This window comes from Tympanuchus pallidicinctus, unplaced genomic scaffold (genome assembly GCF_026119805.1).
Source record: "Tympanuchus pallidicinctus isolate F22 unplaced genomic scaffold, pur_lepc_1.0 scaffold17, whole genome shotgun sequence".
In the NCBI taxonomy this organism is placed as follows: Eukaryota; Metazoa; Chordata; class Aves; order Galliformes; family Phasianidae; genus Tympanuchus; species Tympanuchus pallidicinctus.
The window spans coordinates 2,589,683-2,615,030 of record NW_026294690.1 but is presented as its reverse complement, the minus strand read 5'-3'; the positions used below and the strand labels follow the sequence as shown (position 1 = coordinate 2,615,030).

At 52.2% G+C, this 25,348-nt stretch overlaps 1 protein-coding gene across 4 annotated transcripts in view; it reads left to right on the top strand.

Moving 5' to 3' along the window:
• RNF123 (ring finger protein 123) overlaps positions 1–25,348 on the top strand; it is a 44,477-nt gene that overhangs the window by 14,941 nt on the left and 4,188 nt on the right. For 2 of the 4 annotated variants that reach the window (XM_052678302.1, XM_052678304.1), the window contains 16 exons: positions 320–440; positions 1,182–1,283; positions 2,469–2,575; positions 3,030–3,228; positions 3,757–3,902; positions 4,094–4,177; positions 4,983–5,090; positions 7,364–7,541; positions 8,501–8,575; positions 11,941–12,028; positions 12,269–12,356; positions 12,479–12,563; positions 17,579–17,718; positions 17,895–18,083; positions 18,668–18,743; positions 19,924–20,008. In XM_052678302.1, the coding sequence (XP_052534262.1) occupies positions 320–440; positions 1,182–1,283; positions 2,469–2,575; positions 3,030–3,228; positions 3,757–3,902; positions 4,094–4,177; positions 4,983–5,090; positions 7,364–7,541; positions 8,501–8,575; positions 11,941–12,028; positions 12,269–12,356; positions 12,479–12,563; positions 17,579–17,718; positions 17,895–18,083; positions 18,668–18,743; positions 19,924–20,008 (1,871 nt within the window). Of the gene's footprint in view, positions 1–319; positions 441–1,181; positions 1,284–2,468; positions 2,576–3,029; positions 3,229–3,756; positions 3,903–4,093; positions 4,178–4,982; positions 5,091–7,363; positions 7,542–8,500; positions 8,576–11,940; positions 12,029–12,268; positions 12,357–12,478; positions 12,564–17,578; positions 17,719–17,880; positions 18,084–18,667; positions 18,744–19,923; positions 20,009–20,995; positions 25,332–25,348 lie in introns of those variants that run through there. The other 2 variants (XM_052678303.1, XM_052678305.1) reach the window with 2 other exon arrangements.

The following is a 25,348-nucleotide window of genomic DNA, read 5'->3' as shown; positions in this document are numbered from 1 at the left end:
GCAGGAAGCCCTTTCCTCACCAGCCTCTCTGCGTTAACGAGCAGCCCACCTTCAGAGGCAGAGCACGTGGTATCCATCCTCCCCTGTCACACCAGCTTGTTACTGCAGGGCCAGGGGTTTTACAGAGGTGGAAGCAGCTAGGTGCCATCAGCGCTGGGCTCCATCCCGGCGCTGGAAACCAGAGGTGCTTTTTGCAAACGGGTGCATGTGCTTTCAGCAGGACTGAGAACAGGAAGCTTCTGCCTGGCCCACGTGGCCACCAGATCTAAGAAGCACCTTCACTGCTGCCCTAATGGCTGAACTCTCATTGTTGCCCTAGAACTTGACTGTGTTGTGCCCACCAGAGTACATGGTGTGCTTCCTGCACCGGCTCATTGCTGCCCTGCGTTTCTTCTGGGATGGCCACAAGGCAAAGGCACCTGCTGCGCTGAGCAGCGAAGGTAAGGCCTGGAGGAGAAGCTAGCAGGACACTTCTGTGTTTGGGACAGGGTTTGTTTCCTGGCACTGCTCTCCAGGATGCTGAAAGCTTTGTGTTTCTCATGGGTGCTGATGCCTTCTCTGCCCTGAGCCTGTAGATCCTGGGAAATTCCTATGTGCAGATCTAATCCCATTAACACCCAGACCTATTCTGGACAATTTGAGACTTGCAAAAGAATATCTATATTGTGATCTGATAGTTAAAGTACAGGGAAATGTATTTGCCAGTTTTCACATGGATTTGGGATTAAGGAGAAACCAAATCAATGGCCATTGCTTTCCCACTCTTACTCCCAGCTTTATCTATCTCTTTGTTTACTTTTGGCTTACTCTTTCTTCAGATTCATTGAGTGCCTTACAGTACCCTGTGGGATGTAATGGACTCCAGCTCAGGTTATAGTAGATAGGTGAGAGCTGAAGAGCTTACAAAGGATCTGGTTTTCCCCAGTGACTGAGACTGGACAGGATGAAGGGCTGGAAGCCTTGTTGCCTCCTGCTTTGATGTGCATCCAGTGCTTGCTTTGTTATGGAAGTTACCTCTGCCTCTATGGCTTGTGTTCTTGGAACAACAGAAGCAGTCGCTTGGTGCAGCACCAGCCTGGGCCCTGGGCTCTGTCTTAGGACTTACCTGTTGGTGTTAATGTATGTGTGGGGGTCCTGTGTATGGATCTGATGGGACAAACAAGTTTCCTTATCTACTTCAGAGGCATATGTCCCTCCCCAACTTTTCTATAATGGGAAGGTGGATTATTTTGACCTTCAGCGACTCGGAGGTCTTCTGTCTCACCTCAAGAAGACTCTGAAAGGTAAGTGCTCTGACTTCCAGAAGTTTTACCACAGGTCCTGGCTGAAGTTCACCATGGAGATATCCCAAGGAGGGAGCTGTGGGTAATGACATGTGATTAAATGTAAGGAGAGGAGACTTGAATATTGATGTGATGCAAGTTACTCTAGAGAGGGCAGCATCCCTCTGGGGTGGAGTGTCCTTTAAGTTAACAGCTTTTTATATCTGTGATTTGGACACTGATTTGTCTTCTCCTAATTGCAGGCTCCATTCTGAGTGGTCAGTTGGAAACTTTCTTTCTGAACTCCTGTCCTGATTTTTCTTGATGTGCTTTTATTCTCTGCCCCAAACTCATTATGGTGGACGGTGGGGACTGTGGAGAGGTGCTGAGCAGAGTCTCATTCCCTCTCTGTGTCAGGGTAACCCCAGGTACCCTGGTATTAGCTTTGCCATTTGCCCTGGTGAATCTCCCACTCCAGCCCCCACTTGCTGCAGCTGCACAACATGCCAGATCTGCAGATGTAAGATGGGAGTCCAACTCAAGCAGTCCCACAAGGATTCTGCTTCTGCCTATGGCAGGAAGGGAGCCTGGGAATACCTGCTGGGGAAGTGCTCTTGCTGCATCACAGCCAAGGGCTGGAAACTGTCAAAGCCTGCACAGTTTTACACAGCTGGGTATAAGAGATACTCAGGTTTGAGCTGTCTTGCTGTACCACTCCAGGCAAGCAGTAGCAACAGCCCCAGGTTCTTTCTGGACCGCTTTAAACCCAGGACTATGGACAAGAAAGCATGTTCAGGCTTTGTACCTGCATAGCCATCTGACAGCCTTCCTCTGGGCTGTGAAGGGACCTGCAGTCTTAGTGATCTGGGGACATAATCATGGGGCAGCAAATTGGAGGATTGGAGGCTCAGCAGGTGGTCTCAGGCCCTGAAATAACTTCCCTGTCTCTGGCCCTGTTCATTGCCTCCTGGTTCTTTGGTTGTTCTGTTTGTTGCTGGTAGGGATAGGAACAGAAAGGAGCAATATCTGTCATTGTTTGGTATCCACTCTGTAGGGAGAGGTGAGCTGGGGAGAAGTGAGTCTGTTCTGGTGCAACATCCAACCTCGCTGGCTGTTCTCTACTGCTGAGAAGCAGGAAAGAGAGTGAACCTAGGGCTATGACAGGTAACTTGTGCATTCACAGCTGCTCCGGTGTGCTCTTTGCAGATGACCTGGCTGCAAAAGCCAATGTCCTAATTGACCCTGCGGAGCTGCAGGCAGTGACTATGGATGATCTGGATGAAGATGAGGAATCAGCAACATCAGCAGCACAGGTGAGCCACTGGTTCTGGGCAGCAAGCTTAACCTCTAGCTTGTTTAGGGGGAAAGCAGAGTCTGGTCCAGGACTGTAACCAGCCTGTGGGCAGCCAGGTTAACAACTTGTGGCAGATCACCAAGGACCTAGGTGCACCAAGTCTGCGCAGCCAAATTTTCTCTGCACTGTAACTATCCCTTGATCTGAATGTGGCCCTCTCCTCTGTGAAAACTCTTGATGCTTACTTTTAAAGGAGGGCATGGCAGCTGTAGGCACAGCAGCTTCTTGCTGTGCAGATCTGCTGCTCGTGCCTGACAGGTGCCCCAGATGAAGGAACACACATCAGCTAACTGAGCATCATCTCCCTTTCCAGTAGCCCTTGTGCATCTGTACCAAAATCCCTGCAGGGAAAAAAAGGAGCCATAGCGAGCAGCATAACAGCTAGAACTTCTTCTCCCTTAATTTCTTCTCAGTCTCAGCGTCCCTCTGCCACCCTAGCCATTGGTGGAGCTCTTGCCAGACCTGGCTGGCTCAGCTCTCCCACCCTGGGCCGTGCCAACCGTTTCCTCAGCACAGCGGCCGTCAGCCTGATGAACCCACGGCGACCTCTTGGTACCCTGGAGAAGGTCAAAGTACGCACTCTAAGTGTGGAACAGCGTACAGAGGAGGACAGTGAGTACTTCTGCATGCTAGCATGGCCCAGCTGGTCCCTGGGAGAACAGCCTCTTCAGCTCCCCCTGCTCTTGAGAGGAAAGCAATCTGTTTACTTCCAGCATTGCTCCTTCCCTTTCCCAGGGCATGCTGAGACCCACAAAGTCCACAGTTAACCTCTTTGCTATCCTGACCATAACACTCTTGATGTTCTTGCACTCTGTATGCAAGGAGGTGCTGCCTCGGCTCCTGTAAGAATAGCATGACTTGGCAGGAAGGTAGTCTGGAGGCAGCGCTGTAGTTGTTGCTCCCTTGGTGGGGCCAGGCAAAGTCTCTGAAAGGTGCTTCAGTCTGTTAGAGCAGATCTGGCAGGTCAACTTGATGCACACAGCGAGGTGGGACGGCGTGTTTGTGTGTCAAGGGAAGGAGAGGTGTGTTGCAGATATACTGCAGGGTTCTGGTCGTTGGCTTGAGAGAGGCGCAGGCAGGAGCTGTGGTGCCAAAATGCCTTGTTGAGAACTTCTCTCCTGTCTTGGGGATGGATTGCAGTTGAAGGCAGCAATGGAAATGAGGGTCTCTTACTGGGGAGACCTCCAGAGGAGCCAGACCAGCCCATCACAGAGAACTCCCTCCTGGAAGTCCTGGATGGGATAGTGATGATGTACAACCTCAGTGTCCACCAGCAGCTTGGGAAGGTAAGCAGCACGTGCTTTGCAGGCATCCATTCTCCCAGTCTCTGTCACTACTGTACTGACTCTGTTTTCTGCTTGCTTAGAGACTGTGTGTTCTTTCCTTCTCCCAGCTCCCACGGGGGATCAGATTGCATGCTTTTGTGTGTGGGGAAATAAATGCCCTCATGTTTTGTTGGAATCTGCTTGCTTTTCAGATGGTTGGTGTGTCAGATGATGTGAATGAGTATGCTATGGCACTGAAGGACACAGAGGAAAAAATCAGCCGCTGCCCAAAGAGAGTAAGTGTTTCTGGACATCCAGCTTCTTTCTCTGGAAGCTCCTCAGTACCTGGCAAAAAGTTTGAAGCACGGTGCATGATTTCCAGCAGCGAAGCTGGAAATGTTTTGTTGGAGTTGTAACTCATGCCTGGAGCTGGCAGCCACATTTCATGCTGTGCCAACCAATTGTACCACTGCTTCAAGAAACAGAGGCACTGAAGCAACTGCTTCAACTTCTCACAGGCACTGTGAGAGTTTGCAAACCTTCAAGTGCTGCAAGGCAGCTCAGATCCGTTCTCCTGAAGTTGGGACTAAGGGTACCCCACAGCTGTGACTTAGGATTTGAAAAGGTTTCCTGTCCAGAGGAGACCTTCCAATCCACTTCAGCTTCTAATCCAATTCACAGCTACTGCAGCTTCTGTCTGAGCTGCTGGGACTTTTCCTTAGATCTGGCATTCACAAGCACAGTTCAGAAAAAAACAAGTAGTAAATACCCTGCAGTGGTGAGCTTGGGACACTTATGTCCTCTCCAGCTGCTGGAGACAGAATGTATCCGGTGATGCATTAAAGAAGTACCCCTGACAGCAGTTGATCCTAGAGCTGTCAGGACCAGTGTCTGCATCAGGCCTTGTGGGCTGCAACTGAGGCCAGTAAGTGCTTTTTATAGCACCGATTCCCACTCCCTCCTCAGAAGGGGAGCTGACCTCTTTCTCTTCTGCCTAGCTAGCCCCAAGGCGGTATTTGCTTTTGTGTTGTTTGTCCAGCTTTGAAAAAGGATAATATAAGTGGAAGTGATATCTGCCCTCACATCTCCGCACTCTTTCAGAGGAGAGACATCCATGAGGAGCTGCTGAAGAGCCAGAAGGTCTTCTCTGAGAAACTCAACCACCTAAGCCGCCGCCTTGCCTGGATAAATGTCACCATCTATTCAAAGGTGGGCAGGAACGTAATGTGAGTGGCTCAGAAGGTATTGAGCAGGTGTGCCTCTGTATCTGTGCTGCTCAGCTCACACGTCACAAGCAATATTTTTGCTGGTATGCTGGAGCAATGCTGATGATCTCTAGGCCTTGTTTGTGCCTTTGTGCACTGGGACTCCTTCTCAGGCCAGGACTCCCTCCTGCCCCAGGATTGGTACATTAGAACACAGCCCAGTGTGTTCTGAGCTTTGTGTGGTGCTGTAGGCTTTTCCTTGGGGAGTCAAGTCTCTGTGGTGCAGATAGAAGCATGCAGGCCAAAGGGACATCCAGTTCTTAGGGCAGGCTGAGAAGACAGAGAAGCTATTGTGAAGCATTTCTCTGAGCTGTGCTGTCACAGGGAGTTCTCACTAAGGCTTCTCTTCTTGGAATGTCCAGCATCCAGCCCTTAGGAGTTTCCTTTTCAGATGTTCTCCCCTTCTTCACTTGGTTTCCAAGTGCTTTTTATATTTAGTGCCACACTGACTGTTAGCACAAGTTGTCCCTTCTTCCTTGCATTCACCATCTTCTGGTGTCACATCTCTGGTCCTGCTTTTCTCACAAGCAGTTCATGCTCTTACACCCTGCAGATCTCCTCTGGTGTTCCCTTGCACATTACCTCACCCCATCTATGTTTGTATGTTCTTTGTTCTGGGGAGTAGGACACTCTTCTCTCAACATGCAGTGCCAGCGTATATCCCAGGATGTAAACAGGGAGGGGAAGGGCAGTGGCTCCTATGAACATATCTGTGCTGTGGAGGCAGAACTCTTTGCTTGTCCCCTCCATCGCTGGCAGAACACAACTGCAGGGCACAGGCTGGCAGCTCTCCAGCCACATGAACATAGCCTTTGCTTGCCAGAAAATGCACCTTTCTTCCTGGATCCCTCTTGAAAGGCTGGGGGGCTTTCCCAGTGCATATCAGTTATCACTGTAGTAGCCCATGCAGAAACAGCGTTCTTGTCTCTAGATGACCTGTTGTCATATTAAGGATGGGTACCTGCTGTTTGCCCATGGAATTGTATCCCCAGTGGGCTCCAGCATCCACGTGGCCTGCATGCTAGGGAGGGACACATCTGTACGAGTGTTGCTGATGGAGAGAAGGAGTGAATCTGCTGTCTGCCTGGTGGGGAAGTCCTGCTCTGTGCTGAGGTGTCAGAATGCAGGAGAGGCTGCTGTGTCCTCTGGGGAATTCACCGTGTGTTTATTGTGAGCTGTGGGATTTGATGTTAGATGAAAGGAAGGGCAAAACATCCGTAGTTTTGAGGTAGATAATGCCATCTTCAGAACACCCCGGGGGGAGACCATTTCGGCTTATCTTGTTAAGGCACTATTTGTCTGTCACACATCTCTCCATCCTCTTGCTGTAAGCTTTCTTCCATCTTAGCAATACCTGAGATAATGTTTTTAGATTATCAGGTCTTAATAAAATCAAACACAGCTCTCTTTACCTTAATGTTGTCTGCACGATTGCTGATCATAACTGTTGAAAACAGCACTTGAGGCGTTGAGGCAAAGATGTCTTTTATTCAATCCAGTTGATTTTCTCCCCTTTGGTGTAATTTACAGAACAAACTCACATAGCTCTCCCAAAGATGATAGTGGCATACTTTAGGAGAGGAACTAGGCAGATGGAATCACTTATCTGTACCTCTGAGGTGTTGTTGTTTTTTCATTTGAAGTGTAACTCTCTTCCATCTGTTTTTATGTAAACTGCTGGTGTTCATCGCATTTCTTGGCATCACAGGATACAAAACAACATTTCCTCTTCTTACGTCTTAGTTGGTACTGATTTTAGGAGCTTAAAGTTATATAGATGCCCTTAAATTTCCTGGTTTTGATTTAGAACCTCCAGAGCTTTGCTAGAGAAGCAGGAAGCCAGCGCTGCTCCAGATGGGGAGTGTGGCTGAGTGGCTGGCACAGAAGTCAAAAGGCTGTGGCCACCCATTGCAGGGGTCTGAGTTGGTGTGAGCTCTCTGCCCGTTTCTGTGTGTTAATTCCTACAGTGGCTGAGGTTTCTTTCTGCCAGATTTATGCCAGGATTGCCAGTGCCTGCCTTCCTTCAGACGCTGCGCTCAGGATAGAAACTAACACATGTTTTTTTGCAATCAGGCAATGTGGTCTCATATTCCCTAGAAAAGAATAGATCCTGAAGGGATTCAAGACTCAGTGAGACAAAGCCACTGCTGATCTGCTCTCATGCTGGTGACAGTTGTGCTCTGAACTGACTGGGGAGTGCTGTGTTTTCCCTGGCAGGAGAAGATGCAGGATATCTACTGGCTGCTGAGAGTGTGCATCCGCACCATCGAGCATGGTGACAGGACAGGCTCGCTTTTTGCTTTCATGCCAGAGTTCTACCTCAGCGTGGCTATGAACAGCTACAGCGCACTCAAGAACTACTTCAGTCCTGTCAATAGCATGGAGGAACTTCCAGGTAAGGGGAAGGGGAGGCCTTGCTAGTTTTGGCCTGGTAAGACCTAAGTAAAGCCCCATCCTTGTGATGTACTGGCAGCTGTGCATCCCTTCTGTATCCTTCCCTAGCCGTGCTATCCTTCACTTTGTACTGCCTGTGCGATGTGGGGCAAGTGCTGAATGCTGTTCCTTGGGTAGGTGCCCATTGATGACCTGTGCCCTTTACTGAACTTAGGTGGGGTGCCTGTGCCTTGCCCACAGCTGTCACAGCATTAGCTGTACTGAAAATCATTGGGAATGGGTTGGGATGCAGGAAGATGTCATTGTCCTGACCATGTTTGCCACTGGCTGGCTGAGTGGGGGGATTCATGCCATGACTGCAGGAACAGGGGCTGTTTTCAGTTCCTGGTGGGATTTGGATGTGGAGATGGACACCCACTTCATGCCAGGCGTCTGTGTTCAGCTGGATTCAGTCTGTTCATGCTTTTCCTACCTACATCACTCTAGCAGTCCTTAGGCTTTCCAGAGCCTGCAAAGGCAAGAGCTGCTGTTCCATTCAACAAGGCGTAGCTAAAAAATGCCCATTAATTGGAAGCTGTGCAGGGAGCAGTAGAACTAAGCAGCAATAGATCTACTGCTTCAGGGCCTGCAGACTGGACACAGCTTCTCTGCATAGATCTAGGGTGCTATTTGTGTTGCTCAGCCCCTTCTGCATTAGACTTCTCTCCCTTGTCATCTGTCACAGCTGCTTGTTTTTTTGGTTCTGCCTTTCTCTGAGTAACTGCTTCAGGCTACATGATAAGGCTGGAAACTGTGTTGCAGATACACGTTTTCCCAGCTGTTTGTTTTGACAGTTGGACAGGCAAGAAAGCTGCAAAGTTAGCTGCTGCAGGAACTCATCCCATTGCCCGTCCTGTTGCAGGACCACAGGTCTGCCCACTGGGTCGTTATGTGACTCCTGCTCCCTCCTTCTCTTCACAGGCTATGAGGAAACCCTGATGCGCCTCGCTGCCATCCTGGCCAAACACTTTGCTGACTCAAGGATTGTGGGCACAGGTAATGGTGCTCTCCTTTTCTTTGGGGTGATACATTGCAGGCCTGGCTGCAGGCCCCACTGCCAGTGGCTCAGCGATCTGGGATGTATCCATCTGTCTAGGATCTATCTGCTGAACTCACTGAGTGCTCTGTACCTCCTCAGGCAAAGAGAGGCTGAACACTGCAGTTACCCCACGTGTCCTGCTTAATTCAGGGTTAGGTAGATGACCTAGGATGCCCCTTTGAGAGCAAGGCTCCCAGCTACTTGCACATTAGTCTGGGGCTTCTCCTTAACTGCCTGGGCACAGGGATGCTCTCCCTACTGACTGGGGCAGCAAGCCTCTGTTTTTCCTGAGCTGTAGTAGGAGTAGGCACACAGATGCAGATACAGATGGGCCATATACAGGAATCCTTCAATTCACAGTGAACTTTTGCTAACGTGAGGAGCACACAGACTTGTACAAAAATGCTCATCTCTGCATGCGTGCTTCTACCTGTAGTTCTCTGAGTTTGGGGCTTGACTTGGGCTTCTGGAGAAACCCAACATCGTGCTGAGTGGACTATTTACTCTCAAACCAATACTCCCCGTTCAGCTTGACTCTTGTTTTGATTCAGTCAAGTCTGCAGGGAAACTACTGCATTTGGAGACAGAGATTTAAGTGTTTCTCCTTCATCAGCTCATTGTGTCTTCTGTGAAGGTCCTTGAGTGTGTGACCCTTTATGATGCCTGGGTAGATCCTAAAGGCAGAATGATTCAACATGCCTAGTTCCAGCTGCCTGGAAACCAGTTTGGTTCACACACTTGGCTCTAACTGCTCTGAGTTCTACTTAATTCAGTAGCTATTTCTGAAGGTGTGTTTATCCTGCATTCTCAGGAGGAAACAAGAGTCCTTTTCTCATCCCTGTCATCTGGATTTAGAAGTGACTCTGCTCCTCTTCCAGAAGCTGCTTTCCCCTCATCCTTTAGATGACACTGTCTTGCTAAGAGATTAAACTAAGGCTGTAGGCACACTTTTCTGTTGCAGAACAGGAGGCTGCTTGTCATACCACTCATCTGCTGACAGCTGTTGCATCCTCAGCAGAGCCCCAGAAATGCTTGTGTGCTCTTTTCATTCTGTGCAGGTTGGCTAGGTGAGCTTGCACTTGGGCCGGAGGGATCCCAGGCATCCATACAGGCTGGATGGAGTGGTCCTTGAAAGCAGCCCTGTGGAGAAGGACCTGGGGGTCCTGATAGATGAAAAACTTAATATGAACCAACACTGTGCTCTTGAGGCTTGGAGGGCAAATGGTATCCTGGGGTCCATCAAAAGAGGGGTGGCCAGCAGGGACAGGGAGGTGATTTTCCCCCTCTACTCTGCTCTTGTGAGGCCCCATCTGGAGTACTGTGTCCAAGTGTGGAGCCCACAGTACAAGAAAGACAGGGAGCTGTTGGAGAGGGTCCAGAGGAGGGCCACTAGGATGATCAGGGGACTGGAGCAGCTCCCCTATGAGGACAGGCTGATGGAGCTGGGCTTGTTCAGCCTGGAGAAAAGGAGGCTGCGGGGTGACCTCATGGCAGCCTTTCAGTACCTAAAGGGAGCCTACAGAGGGGAGCGGAATCAACTCTTTGACAGGGTTGATATGTGTAGGTCGAGGGGAAATGGTTTTAAGTTGAGGGAGGGGAGATTTAGGTCGGACATCAGGGGGAAATTCTTTACCCAGAGAGTGGTGAGGTACTGGAACAGCTGCCCAGAGAGGCTGTGGATGCCCCGTCCTTGGAGGTGTTCAAGGCCAGGTTGGATGGGGCCCTGGGCAGCCTGGTTTAGCATTTAACGTGGAGGTTGGTGGCCCTGCCTGTGGCTGGGGGGTTGGAGATTCATGATCCTTGAGGTCCCTTCCAACCCTGGCCATTCTGTGAAATTTCTGTGAAATTAAAAGGATTTGAAGTCGCTGGCTGGCTGCACAGAATTAGATCCAGAAATACTCTGCAAACTGTAGCAGGGAGTCAGTTGTTTAGGAATACCTTCACCCGCTCCAACTAAAGACAGAAGAGACAGTGGGCTCAAGAGGGAGACTCAGGACACAGCACTTGCACAGTGCCTTTCTGTGCCTCCGATGTGGAGCAGTAGCCCTCAGCAGAAGAGCACACACAGCCGGTTGTGGCTTCATGGATACTTCTTCAGTTTTTCCTGAAGAGAGCACTGTTGGAACTTCAGGCTTTGGCTGTAATCTGAATACCTTTTGACAACAGCATTTTTCAATCTGGTGCTGTCTGTAGCTGTGTGTTTTCCAGTATCTGCTGCTTTGAGCAAGTGTTATCCTTCAGACTCTCCCATCTCATGGCTGACCTTTGCTCTGCACAAAGGGTGCAGATGCTTTTCTAACTGCAAGCATGGGGCAGTCAGAAACTGCAGGGCTATTCAGATTGGAGAGAACCTCAGGAGGGCTCTCGACCGTCCTCTACAGGGTCAGCTGTGATGCTGGACTAGGGCTCAGGCTTTGTTTGTCTGGTCTTGAAAGCCTCAAAGGATGAAAACTGCACAACACAGAGCCTCTCTGAGCAACTTGTCTCACTGCTTTACTGTCCTCATGGAGAAAACATTTTTCCTTATATCCAGTGTGAACCTCTCTTGTTTTATGTCCGTTCTGTCTTGCCTCTCACTATATACCATTAGTGGTGTATAACCACAGTTGTGAACTGCATCTTAGTGATAACCTCTTACCTTCCTGATAAATCTCTTTGCAAGCTACTGTTAGCTTCCCTATAGCTTTCTAATTCATGGTGAACAAACCCAGCTCCCTTAGCACTTCCTTCCAGGGCACGTTGGCCATATTAGCAGTGCTCTGCTGAACTCTAGTCTGCTTATTTTATTTTGAGGATTTCAAAAGTGGGTGCACTGCCTCTGGTCTAATGAGAGCTAATTAAAGGGAGTTAATCACTTCCCTCGATCTCCTGGCTGCATTCTTTTAATGCAGCAGAGGATGCTATTGGCCTCCTTTTCTGCCAGGGCATACTGCTAGCCCAGGCTCAGGTTACTGTCTGCTTCCAGCTCTGGTTGCTCTCTGCAGTGCTATTCTGCACCCAGGCAGTCCCTGCCTGTACCACTGCAAGAGATTCTTCCTTCTCACACCTGGGAGTCAGCATTTGTTCTTTCTGAATTTCATAAGGTTCATGCTGTCCCATTTCTCCAGCCCATCCACATTCCTCTCGCAGTCCAGCCACTGAGCACATCAACTGGTGCCACTGATTTGGCATCATCTGCAAAGCAGGTTCTTCCTCAGAACGTGTCCAGAGAGGGTCTGTTGTTAGTGAGGGCTGGTCCCTCCCAGCCTCTGGTGTTCAGGTGCCCCGTGGCACACCGTGTGTCCTTGGATGTCTGTCCTAGCTCCTTCTCTTTGCTCCACAGACATCCGGGACTCCCTGATGCAGGCGCTGGCCAGCTATGTCTGCTACCCCCACTCGCTGCGTGCTGTAGAGAGGATCCCAGAAGAGCAGTAAGTGCTGCCCTGCCTATTCCTGGGGCAGGGCTGGGCTGGGCGGCAAGGCTTGGAGTGAGCAGGCAGGCTGCCGAGCACTGCGGGGATAGAGGAGCTGCAGCAGGGTGCTGGAGTTGATCTGGGGGAGCCTCCTTTCTCTAATGCACCGGTGTGTTGCTCTGCCCCGGCTCCATGAGTTCTCCCATTTGTTCCCCTGTCCCCAGACCCTTTGCAGCTGACCTGTCTTCTGTCATGCAGGCGGATCTCCATGATGAAGAACCTCCTGGCTCCCTACGAGCAGCGGCCCTGGGCGCAGACCAACTGGATCCTCGTCAGGCTGTGGAGGGTGAGCATCCCTGCCCTCTCACTGCCTGGGGCTTGGGTGGACACTGAGCATTTTGCTTTCCAGTAGCAGCAAAACCTAGCCATTCTCCATGCTCTAAGATCTTTCCTCATCTCTTTTGGCAGGGCTGTGGCTTTGGATACAGATACACGCGGCTCCCACACTTGCTGAAAACCAAGCCTGAGGATGCCAGCCTCCCCAGCCTGCAGAGTGAGTGGGGCAGGGGAGTGGCATTCAGGTTGACAAAGGGTGCAAAAGGAGAGCTGTCCTAACAGCAGGTGCACTGTAAGAGGGAGCGGGTGTCCAAGGAGGCAGGGCACTGGACAAAGTCAGAAGTAAGGAATGTTTTAAACAGGCTTCTCTCTTGGAGCCTGGCAGAGCCTGTCTTGCCTTTGGCTTGGCATTTCAATTATCAGTTCTATTGCCATACTGAGGAGACCCTCAGATCTGCTACATCTGGAAAAGACATGGGAAGGAGGTAACTTTTGTGAGCATCTTCTGCTTCACCTGTGCAGACTCTTGGCCAGTCTGGATATGATCCTGATTCCTCTCTTCTGTGGAAAAGGCTTTGTGCCAGACTCTGCAGGAGAGCTGCTCAGGGATGGGGGACAGAGGGTACTGCAGCCTGATGTAGGCTGGGGGTGTGTGGAGGTGCACTGAATGCCCCTTCAGGTGTGGAGAACTCCTGTCTCTATTTTAATGGCATTCTTGTTCTTTTTCTTTCTCCTGCCTGTGTGTGCCCAGGAGATCTCTCTGTTGCTAGTTTCCAGAGTAAGTTTGTTGTGTGGCCCTCTCCTGTCTGGTGCAGTAGCTTTAGAGAGTTCCCTCCTTCCCCAGTTCTGTGTAGAGAGAGCCTTCTTTTGTGGGACAGAGGGTTCATGCACTGATCCTTTTTTTCAGTCACATCCCTGGGAGATGCCAGGGAGTCTGGTACCCACATGGCAGATTCTGAGGCTGCATTACAGACCTGCTCTCACTCCCGTTTGTATCAGCGTTGCCTCTTGGGTCAGAGGTTTGCTGCAGGCTGTGCCAGCTTGGGTTCCTCTCATGCTTGGAGGATGATGGGGAAGCCCTGCTGCACATGGCAGGGACCTGATGGTTATCCCTCATCCTGCAAAAGCAAGCCCTCGGGTGGCTGCTGTCGGTCCCAGGGGGAGGTCACCAAAATCCCTCAGTCCTGCACGGCTTTGGGACAGGATCAAAGTTTCTCAGTTTTTGAGATCTCTCTGCATCCATCCTTGGATGGCTCCGCACAGTCTGAGCGCAGGCTGGGCTGGGCAGGCTGCTGGGGACTTGCTCTTGGGACTGCTATTTTAAGGTGCAGCTGAATCAATAAGGAGTGCTGGTTTCGTTGAAAAGGGACATGGGACTTAAGGGTGTCCTTGAGATACAGCCCAGGAAAGGAGAAGACGTGCCCTTGCCTTCCCACCTATCCGTCCTCACCTTGCTGCAATTTGAGCGTTGGCAGGGACAGCAGGGCAAACTGCTGAGCTGAAAGAAATCCCTGTTTGTCTGGGCCGGCTTCTGCAGCCAGCCTAAAGCCAAAATAATTGGCTTGTGTTAATTTAACTGTGTGGGCCTTCGCAGTGGTAGTTCCTCGCTCTCAGAAATAAACCCTTAACTGAGAACACACCCAGGTGGGAACATTCCCTTGGTGGGAACATACCTAACCTCATCTCCTGTCTTCTGCTGCTGCTGCCTTGCTCTGCTGGGTGTACATTGCAACCTTCCCTTCCTCAAAAGTGTTTATGCAATCTCCATTCTTCATCCTTCTGAATGATGTGGAAAATAGGGCGGCCTCTGAGTGTTGTTCAGGAAGGCTTTTTGTCCCTGTGTGGCCCCTGCTCACAGATCCAGCACTAGCAGCCTGTTTTCATGGAGCTCCCTGATGCATTACCAGGGATGGGGTTTCCTGCACCCCCAGCTTTACATCTGTCACTGCTGCTCCATCTGCCAGATGGGCACATTTACATCTGGCTCCTTTTGAGAAGTCAGGTCAGTGCTGGGTGGAGCTGCTCTGCTCTTCCATCCAGCCCATTGCTCCCAGCTCTGCTGATGCCTGGAGCCTCACACATACATCACCCAGGGCACTGACCAAGAGGTCTCACGAAGAGCCCTGTTATAGATCTTGCCAGGTCGTTAGCAAACCATAAAGTACATAATTATCTTCCTGTAATGAAAGTACGTGACCCTGCTTCTTCACAGTCAACCAGTAGGATTGAATGCTTCCACTTTATCTGCTTTATTAATTTTTAAGTCTATCTGCTAATGGCTTCTTGCTGTTTGACTTTCTCTTATTGCTACTTTTCTAAATAATTCTGTTACTTCCTGTAGTTAAAGAAACCGTGTGTGTAGCCAGCTTAGTCCTGAATGTTTCCTTTTTATCTTTTCCTTCTATTACCTCCTTTCTCCTTGTTTTCTTCCACTGCTGGCTATGTTTGTCCCCGTTTTGCCCTTCTCATCTTAGCTTTTGTCTGTACTTCACCATGGCCTCAGAGAACTTTCTAGCTGAGAGGTTTGCTGCAGTTCTGGGGTTTTCTGGCTGCCTGATAACCTTACAGATTATTTCTCTTTGAACTTTGTTTTTCCTCCTCTGACTGCTTTGCTCACCTTTCTATGGGGAAGTTCCTGTTGTGGAAACATCAGTTGTATTTATGACAGCTTGGGGCCACACTCTGTTGCCCACATTAAATGTATTGAGATCATAATTTCTGGCCTTGGAAAACCACCAATTTCAGTTCCAATGACTGATGTTCATCTGCCATAATGAAGGCTAAGCCAAGATCGAGTGGCTTTCGTATGAAGGAGTTGCAAGTTTTAGAAATCCTGATGATTTTCTGTTGCCAAGATTGAGAAGGTAACCATGTCAGCAGGTCACCTTAGACTCCTGGCACTCCTACTCCTCTCCTACAGCCAACGTAAGAGCTGTGCTCATACCCAGGAGGGCAATGCTGAGTGGGGTGTAGGGAGGAAACCCTTCAATGCAGGTGAGCATCTTGTTAAATGGAGGAGAATGCAGGGGTCTGACTGCAAGGTTAGGATTCTGGATACAGTGATGTTTGCCCCTTGGTGATCCCAGTCTGGGAGCTCATGCGGGAGAGCAGCCACTCTTGTTGTGGCTGAGGGCAAGTTCCTTCCATGGCTTTCAGCATGGTCACGGTGTAATTAAGACTCATGCTCCTCCTGGGATCAATAAAGGCCAAGCTGGTGCACCTGGAGTTAGCTAAAGACTTAGAAAAACTCTAAAACTCTGACAAGCAGCACCACTTCTTAGTGCTCTTATGAACTGGCACAGCCTTTGCCAGAAGCAAGGAAAGCATTTAAGAACCTGGAACTGGAGGCTTGGAGCAAATTCACACCACTTATTGGAAAAACACCATGAGGAAATAGCCATTGGCCAGAAGTCAGGGAAAAGCAAGTTACTACAAGCAGAAAATCATCCTTCAAACTGCCTTCGGCTGAGGTAGGCTTTGGCTGGGCAGCTCATTTTGGGAACTGTCTTGGCTTGAAGTGTTGGTGGAGGAGGCAGAGCTGCACAGCGCAGCTGCGGTTTGCGGTGGTGGTGCTGGTACCTGTAGTCTTTATTTTCTGTGATGAGGCTTTTTCTCCCAGTCCTCACTCACAGACAAACCCCCTCGCTTAGTGTTGTCTGCTCAGGGTGCTCTGTGTGCTGTGGTCTGTCACCAACAGAAGAAAACGGAGTGAGCTGTGGTGCTGCCTGCTGGACTTCTCTGCTTGCACCTTGCAGCCAGCGAGTTCCTGAGGATCACAAACCACAGTTCTGACAAAGGGTTGTCCTTCAGCTGAAATCCTAGCTTAATCTTGTCAGAAAAAAAAAAAAGAAAACAAGAACAGCAACAAAGAAAAAGCAGCTTGATGCGTGGCCAAAGGAATGAATTACACAACAGCAATCGCAAGGGGAGGAAAAGAGAACAAAACAACACATTATGCTTTTGTGCAAATCTGCCTCCTATTTGTGGTTTGGATGCTGAGGGCACTTAACAACTCCACCTCTCCACAGAAAATCTGGGAGAGCTGGTGAGGCTTGGGATGGTGGCACAGGAGCATGGATGTGACAGCCTGTGACAGAGAGGCTGCTGGCACTGGAGCTGTTTCTGCCTCAGGAGCAACTCGGGGCTGTGATGGAGGTCCGAAATCATGGCTGACTGCAGGGGGTAAATGGAGAGCAGCGTCTGAGGGGCAGCAAGAGGAAAGTCATTAAATGAAGCGAGTGAGAACCAAGCTCCAGTTAGAATTCTTCCTGCTGTGAACAGTTAGGCTGTAAAATGTTGCTCTAGGGCATGTTCAGTGCCAAAGGCTTACATAGCTTCAGGGGGGCCCTTGGCAAGGAAGCCACAGAGGGTCACTGAGTACACAAAATCCATCTGACTCAGGCAGCCCCTGAGCCGTGCGTGGGCACAGGACATCAAAGCCATTTGCCCTGATGAAATCCCCCCCAGAGATGTGCTTTTGGCCAGGATCAAAGCCTGCCTGGAGTGTAAGGGCTCCGAGCACCAGCACATGTCCTTCACCCCAGCAGAATCTTGTACTCATTGTGAAGATTTACAGTATCGTTTCTCCCATTCCCACCCAGGCTGATGATCTCTGCCTACCTCCTGCCTTCCCTCTCTAGTTCTATTCCCAGTGAGCAGTGTATAGTTGTGCCTGGCTGCTCAGTCTCTGAGATCATGCTGGAGGATGCTGTGTGTTTCCTTTGCCCCTGCTGCCCTTTGAGCAGGAGTTTTCACCTGCTCTTAGTGATAGCTTTTCATAGGGAAAGTAGTTGTGCTTCTTCCCTGTACTTGGTAAAGATGTTCATGATCTTTTCTCCAAGCCTTGCATGTTAGTCTGTAGTTAGATCTTGGCTGTCCTTCTCTCATGTGGTTACTTATTCTGTGAGCCTTCATCTGCCAGTGAGAAGCATCCACCCCATGGGTGCCTCTTCCTTTACTCCCTTACAGGGGCCAGCATCCCGCATGGGACTGACCACACTCCCCAGCTGCAGGCCCTGGGGGCACAGTGCCATGTGTAGTGTGTTGGCAGCCCTGCCTGCCCAAGCCCACTGGAGGCACAGCCTGGCCCCGGGCAGGAGGAGGGGTTTTTCTAGGTGCCTCTCACACGCACTGGCTTTGGAACAAGCCCAGAGCCAAGCTCCTACCTGCTCTTGCCCCAAATCTGTGGCCACTCTGTGTCCATGCCACTGAGCTGTCCCTGTCTGCTCGCAGAGCCGTGTCCCTCCACCCTGCTGCAGAGGCACATGGCAGACCTGCTCCACAGCGACTGTGACTTGGCCCCCAGCTTCCTGAACAGCGTCCTCAACCAACTGAACTGGGCTTTCTCCGAGTTCATTGGCATGATTCAGGAGGTAAGCACGTCCCTGGGCTGCACGCCCTGCACCCAGTGTCCCACAACAGCAGGACTCAGGACTTGAATCTCAGGGCTGGGGGTGCAGCCGTTCCCTGGCACGTACAGGAACTGCACCGGGCTGGGGTTTGCGGCCCTTCTTTTGGGAAGAGGCCTTGTTAAGGTGTCTCTTTCTAGATCCAGCAGGCCGCAGAGCGCCTGGAAAGGAACTTTGTGGACAGCCGCCAGCTGAAGGTGTGCGCCACGTGCTTCGACCTATCGGTCAGCCTGCTCCGCGTGCTGGAGATGACTGTCACTCTTGCCCCCGAGATCTTCCTGGACTGGAATCGCCCATCGTCGGAGCTGCTGCTTCGGAGGCTCGCCCAGGTATTGGCCTTTGGCAGGGAGGGAAGGAGTTTCCTCAGAGGGGCTGTGAGCAGCCCTCAGTGCTCGCAGTTTGGGGAGTGTCAGCAGAGAGCAGCGCGCTGCAGCGTGCCTCTCACCCTGCTGACACTGCAGAGCTGTGCCCACGCGGCTCAGTGCTTCGTGCGTGCAGGGATGCTTTGCTCAGAGATTGCACAGCTCACAGTGAGCGTGTCAGGCCTGGAGCCATCCCTGCTCATCCCACTGGGGTGTGGGTGAGAGCTAATGGTGGTGGATTAAGTGCCTCTGCAGCTGATTCCTGCAGTGTAGAAATCTCCATCCGTGGTGATGCTCTGTCACGCAGAGAAGCACGTTGCTCTGTGTGCTTTTCCTGTGCCTCGGGGCTGGTAGGGCTGTGCCACTGCCATCCCGACCCCACTGACGCTGCCTTGTCCAGTAGCAGCTGACAGCCAGCTCTTCATGAGCTGTGGCTGGACCCTCTGCTTCCAAAGAGCTGCTTGCACAGAAGCAGCTTGGCATCTGCAAGTGGAGTACAGATGTAAGCGCAAGGTGCTGACCTCAGACATTCTCTGCTTCTTCCTGCACAGCTCTTGAACCAGGTGCTGAACCGTGTGACAGCTGAAAGGAATTTGTTTGACAGAGTGGTCAACCTCCGTCTGCCAGGTGAGTCTGTGCATCAGCTCTCCATCCCTCTGCCCTGTTGAGAACATGCTGGAAGCCCTCAGACAGCAGGCACATTGTGGCCAAGGTCATTGCAGAGGTGTGGGATCAGCAGCTGTATGGCTCTAGCTGTCCGCAGCAGAGGTGGCAGCTGGGCTGTGCCTGTGGCTGGAGAGGTGCACTGACCTGACATGGGTTAGACTGGAGCTGTCTGCAGGGCTCAGAGGCCTGGACAGATTTCAGTGTAGGTAGCAAACTTTGTTGCTGTGCATTGCATTGAGTAAAGGGCGGAGTAAATTCTTAAGATATGGAGCTGTTGGAGAGGGTCCAGAGGAGAGCCATGAAGATGATCAGGGGGCTGGAGTGCCTCCTCTACAAAGACAGGCTGAGGCAGCTGGGCTTGTTCAGCCTGGAGAAGAGAAGGCTGCAGGGTGACCTCATTGCAGCCTTTCAGTACCTAAAGGGAGCCTACAGCCAGGAGGGGAATCAACTCTTGGAAAGGGTAGATAACTGCAGGACAAGGGGAAATGGTTTTAAGTTGAGGGAGGAAAGATTTAGGTTGGATGTCAGAGAAAAGTTCTTTGTAGAGAGAGTGGTGAGGTGCTGGAACAGCTGCCCAGAGAGGCTGTGGATGCCCCGTCCCTGGAGGTGTTCAAGGCCAGATTGGATGGGGCCTTGGGCAGCCTGGTCTAGCATTAAATATGGAGGTTGGTGCCCCTGCCTGTGGCTGGGGGGTTGGAGATTCATGATCCTTGAGGTCCCTTCCAACCCTGGTCATTCTGTGATTCTGTAAAGGGTGCACTGAATTGCTGAGGCAAGCTGTTTGCACCAGCATCAGCTATCTTCTTCCTGTTCTGCCTGTTGGCAGAGGCAGGCTCTGGGTACTGTGTTGTGAGCATCCCCTATTGACCATAAAACAGCTGGATCTTCCTGCCTGCTTGGCAGAGGACATACCACCTTCTCCTTCTGGGGCTTGGAAGAGGCAGGGATGCTCCCTTGGGAGAGCAGTGCTCAAGCCTGGGGCTCATCAGTGGGGAAAACTCCTGTTTTTGTGGGAACCCATGGCCCCTGCAGACCCCTGCAGAATCAAAGTCACAGCCCTGCATCCTGCCACCAAGGCTGCAGCCCCATCCCACCTGCTGTGCAGCAGCACTGATTCTGCCTTACACTTTTCCTTCTGTAGGACTGGAGAGCGTGGACCATTACCCGATCCTCGTAGCTGTGACAGGAATACTGGTCCGGCTGCTGGTGGACAGTGATGCACAGGGGTGAGTGGCTTTTGGTTTCTTAAGCACAGTTGTTGCTGCACGTGGCATTACTTTCCCCATGTGCATACCCTGGGAGATGCTGCAGGAGCAATAGGGGTGTGTGGGGACCGAGGTGAGAAGAGGTAGATGTGCTTGGAGCGTTCAGCACGTTGGTGGCCTCATGCTGGGAATCATGACAGCTCCACAGATCTTTGTTGAAAAAGCTCTCAGTGAAGCCATGCCTCGGGCTGTTGGTCTGTGTTGCCAGTGCTGCTTGCATCAAGCTCTGCAAACGGGCTCGTGCTGATGTCTTCTGCAGCCTGGTCCTGCTCTCTCCCAGTGCTGCCCTGCTGTTGTGCCCTGTAGGATACTGTAGGAAGGGGCTCTTATGTCTGCCCTGCGCATCCTGCTTTGGAGAACATGACAATCCCTGGCTGTGTGCAGAGCAGAGCCCCATCTGGCCGTGCAGCTCAGCTATGCAGACGGTCTTTCTGCTTCTTCTCTCAAGGACTCAAAGATGTACACAAATCTACATCTAATTATATCCTGCTCCCATGGCTGCTGCACCAGTCACACAGCCCCAGGGGTGACAGTGCCAAGTGCTCAGTGCAGAGTCGCTGGCAGTGGCCTTTCTGGACTCTGGGTTTGGGTGTGTTTTGCTCTTCCCCAAAATCCTGCTGCGTGAAAAGGGCAAACATCATAAATTTGACACCACAACTGGTTCCTTCCTCCTGGAGGGAGAGGAGGGGTGTCAAGCAGTTCCCTGTGTGCCTGGCAGGATGAGAAGGCCTCCCCCGTTCCCTGTCCCTAAAACATCTGTCCTAGGGCTAAAAGCTGTTTCTCTGCCCTCCAGCCCAGTGAACTTAGGAAGCAGGGTGCAGGATGGAACCTGCCAGCTCCCAGCCTGCATCTCCCCTGCCTGAAAGCCAGTTGTGCTTTGGGTTGGTGACAGCCAGGCAGCTGCTGTCACAGATGCTGAATGGCACTGTCCCCTGTGTGTGCCCACAGCAGCCAGGACAGCACAGTGACAAACCAGAAGTGCTGTACCCTGTTGTGCAGCTGGAAAGTGGTGAGTCTGAGGCTGTTTATCAGGGCTTTACAGCCACCTCCTTGAACACTGGAAAGCAGAGGTAAATAAGAAGCAGTGGAATGGTGCAAGAAAGCATTGTGTCCTTATGGTGGGACTGGCTGAGTGGGAGAGGCACAAGGTGAGACAGGAGGAAGCCCAGGAAAAATTTTCTCTAAAACAAAATGCTTGTGCATTATTTTGCAAAGCCCAGCAATAATTCTGAGATTTGATACACCACTGATCTATAAAAGGCAGGCAGGCTTTGCAGGGAAGTTGCTCAGGTCAAACAAGACATAGAAGTACCAAGGCTGAGCATCCCAAAGGCATCCTTGCTCCCAGAGCAGGGAGTAGGCAGCCTGCTGGTACCAACAGTGTAACTGTGGGCAGATAACTCTCATGGAAGGAGAGCTGAGCACTCCCCTTCGTGACAGCTCTGAGTTGGTGATCCAGGGCTGTGCCTTGCCTACAGGGTGGTTCTGCTCAGTACAGCACATTCAGAACCAGCAAACAGGGCTGCAGGACCAGGAGGTGCAGCGGGACTGAGTATGGCCCTATTGAGGTCTCTGCCCACAGTCACCCTAATGCAGGGAGGTGGCACAGCGCAGCAGCAGCCAGCACAAAGCAGGCATGGGGAGGTGTCCTTTTCCAAGGTCGTGAGCAAGAGGATCCTTCTTGGAGAGAAAAAGGAGAATTAAACCTTTATCGAGTCGGTTCCGTCCCGCAGGAGATGGCTGCTGTGGGTTGTACTGCTGCAAGGAGCCAGCAGCAAGGATCCCATCCCCAGGTTCTGTCTGTCGAACCTGTTTATGTGGACCCAAGAGGAGACAGCCCTCCTTTTCCCTTTTTTGCTTGCTCTCAGTCGGGCAAGCAGGTAAGAGGATGGGATTCCCCTTCTGCAGAAGCACTACCTGGAGGTAGGAGTAGGAAGAAATTTATTCCAGGTCCCCTTTGGCACCTCCCAGATTTCCAGAAACCGTTAGCAGAGCGATTACATCACAGGAGTTTGCTCAGAGGAACCTCTCTATAGGAATTACCCAGAACTAGCTGTTGAGCTGCTGGGTTCCATGCAGAGAGCTCTGCCCCGGAGGGTGAGGACAAAGGGCAGGAGGACCTCCTGTCACCTCTTTGCTTGAGTGAGCTTTCTCTGTCTGTGAGCTGACCAGGCGCTGGGGGCTTTGCCCTGGGACGGCACACACAGCAGGGAGAGCAGGGCTCTGCACAGTGCCCTGGGTGCAGCAGGACGTGGCCTGATGCTGTCCAGCAGGATAGGCTCAGCCAGGCATCAAGTCCTCCTATTACGGCCTCCTGGCACAAAAAGGGCCATTAAGCACAGGAATAGGGAACATTGCCCGGGCTGGGATGTGAGGAGACAATTGATACATGGTGTGTGTTAGTCCGAAATGCACTCCTTGGTTCTGTGAGGATGGCTGTGCTGCTCGCAGCACTCAGTGCCCAGCGCCTGCTCTGCTGAGCCCCAAAGCCTGGCCAGCCAGTCCTGGCCCTGGCACCGGGGTAAGGAGGAAAGCTGTGAGCTGGTACCCGAGCATCCTGCAAGAGCTGCTGGCCTGGGCAAGAGCAGAGCCTGAGGACTTTCACGCTCAGCTCACTCCTGAGGGGTGAGACTCACAGATGGGCAGGGTGCAGGATAGAGCCTGCCTGCTCATAGTGGGGTCTGCAGCAGAGCTGTTCCTGTCTCCACAATAGAGACGTGGCAGCAGTGTCACTGATGGTGCTCCCAATGCTAACGGGATGCCCGTGTGCTCCGTGCTTTGCCAGGCCCTAATGACCATCCTTTGCTTTTATGGGGAGGAGAGAGAAGGTGGGAGCTGAGCCTGGAGCTGCTCTGAATCACTGGGACCATGCCAAGGACCCGGGCAGCCTTCAGCCAGTATCATCCCCCTGTTTGTCTGCTAAATAATTGAGCAGATTTTCTATTAAGCCTCCTTTGGACTGAGCTAATGGAGCCAAGTTGGCCAGATCTTGTGTAATGATCCTGATGAGAGCGAGTGATGGGGGAAAGGGCAGTGCCCGAAGGTTCTCCGCAGGTGTCTGCGTGTGAGGGGACTCACTTGGTGGCAGTGGGGCTCTGGTTTGGAGGGCTGGGATGTGTTCAGGAGTTTGGTGTGTTTGTTGGAAGCACAGCTGTGATGGAGCCTTCCAGGGAGCTCGCAGGGAGTGCCACCCAGAAGGTGGGGAGGACAGAGGGAAGCACTGCAGTCACCTGGCTACCGACTGCTTCACTCACTGCACCCTGAGCAGGGGGTGCACAGGCTGGGGTCTGCAGTGCCCTGTGGGGATGGCACGGGCTGGGGCACCAAGCTTTGCTGCCTGTGCCTCTTTGGAAGTCCATGAGTGTGGTAAGGGAGGGACCCAGGTGCAATCAGCCCCAGGATGGGAGGGTAGGAGAGAACCAAGATGTGGAGCATGGGGAACAGATGATCCTTGGGCCCCGCACACTCGTGTTGCTGTGCTGCAGGCCAACCCATGGCGTGGCAGCCAGCCAGGCCAGAGTGATTACAGGTGGCTGCCAGGAGGGGATGGTGGTGATGGAGACCATCTGCTGTATTTCCAGCCCTGCCTGTTAGGGAGGCCATGCCCGTGGCTGTGCTTTCCATGGCTGAGATTTACCATTCAAGCTGCTTGAGGGGCTGCTCTGAGCATTACAGCACCTTGCTGGAGCTGCACTGCAGGGCTGAGTCCTTTCCTGGCACCAGAACAGTGTGACACACTGCGATGGGGTTTTCCTGGGAAACAGGGAGCCCTTGTGACAGGCACTGAAACAGCCACGTCCATGGCACTGTGGGATGGGGTCGGGCAGCTGCAGGGAGCAGCAGGCCCCTTGCTTTGGGGTGGATGGTACCAGCCCCTCACCTCAGCACCTCTCTGGAATGCTGTTCCGGAATCTGAGGTGAAGCATCAGCATGCTGCCATGATGCAGCAACCACATCCCTCAGCAAGGGATGGCTTTGCTCACGCAAAAGCAGGGCGGTAGGATTCCCATTGTAAAGGGCAGACCCGTATCCCCCTCAGTGGGATCCCTGCATGGGAGCAGAGCCAGGGGACGGTACCACCGCAACTCCCCAGGCCCAGCAGCAGCTGGCATGGCTGCTCAGCATCCCGGGCTCATTAGCAGTGCTGTGCTAACACAAGGGGACAGCGGGTGCAGGCAGTGAGGCAGGGCCGGCAGCAGCTGTCAGTCCCCATCCCTCGCCAAGCAGGGGCTGCAGGGCTGATGGCACAGGGCTGCACAGGGCTGCTGTTTCAGGTGGCGAGCCCGAGCGCTTTAGGCAGGGCTGACTTTGTGCTGGAAATAAGCTGCTTGTCTCTGTGCTGGAAGAGTGGAAGGATGGGCAAGAGCTGTGTTCTCTCATGGTGACTGTGCAGGGGTGGTTGTGTCCCTATGCTTGGCTCCGTGCCCCTCTGTGGTGTCCCCCCTTCCCTCAGTGTCAAGGCCGGCCTGCTCCTGAGCAAGTAAATCTCCCATCCCTCTGAATGCTGCTGGTTCCTTAATGTGCTGTGTGCCACTGCTGCTGCCCCCTCCCCACCTCACAGATGCTACCTCCTGGGGACAAGTGACCAGAGGCCCCCCCAGCCCTCAACACTGCATGTCACACTAACCCCACGCAGATCATGGGAGTCCTGTAGCCCCCAGCCCAGCTGCCCTGCCGTGAGGACAAGGAGACACACAGCCCAGCATGAGCTTAAAAAAATAGGCATTTTTTTATTCAAATGTAACTGGAGAGTGATGGCCCGAGAGAGGAGAGCATTACTCACATTTATTGACAGGCTCATTAGGTTACTGCCTCAATAGCTGTGCTCGAGCAGCGCGCGTCCATCTCAAGGAGAAGCAGCGAGCACAGGCAGTGCAGGAGACCTCAGCGTCCTTGGTGGCATGGGGAGCTGCAAGCAGCGCTGCGTCAGTCACCTCCTGGTGCCCGACATCACTATGTACAGCTTTGGGGGTGTTCAGAGGCAAAAACATGCGATGTTTGCTTGGCTGGGTGCTGAGCCCCCTCTTTGCCACGCGGTCCCCCCGTGGATGTGTGGGGCCACAGGACCGCGCTCCCTCCACTCCAAGTGGCTGGGGACAGTGGCATGGCCCCGAGGACAGCACTGGGGGGATTGGGTTGGGAGCACTGGGCTGGATCTTGCACACCCACGGCCACAGCCCTGGCATCACTGCTGCCTGGACAAAACAGGGATTGCAGGCGTGCTGAGTCCATCAGTGTTGCCCTTGTGTCAGCGGCTGAAGCTGGGCAGGTGGTGCTGAACCCCCCCCCCCTCCCTCCCAC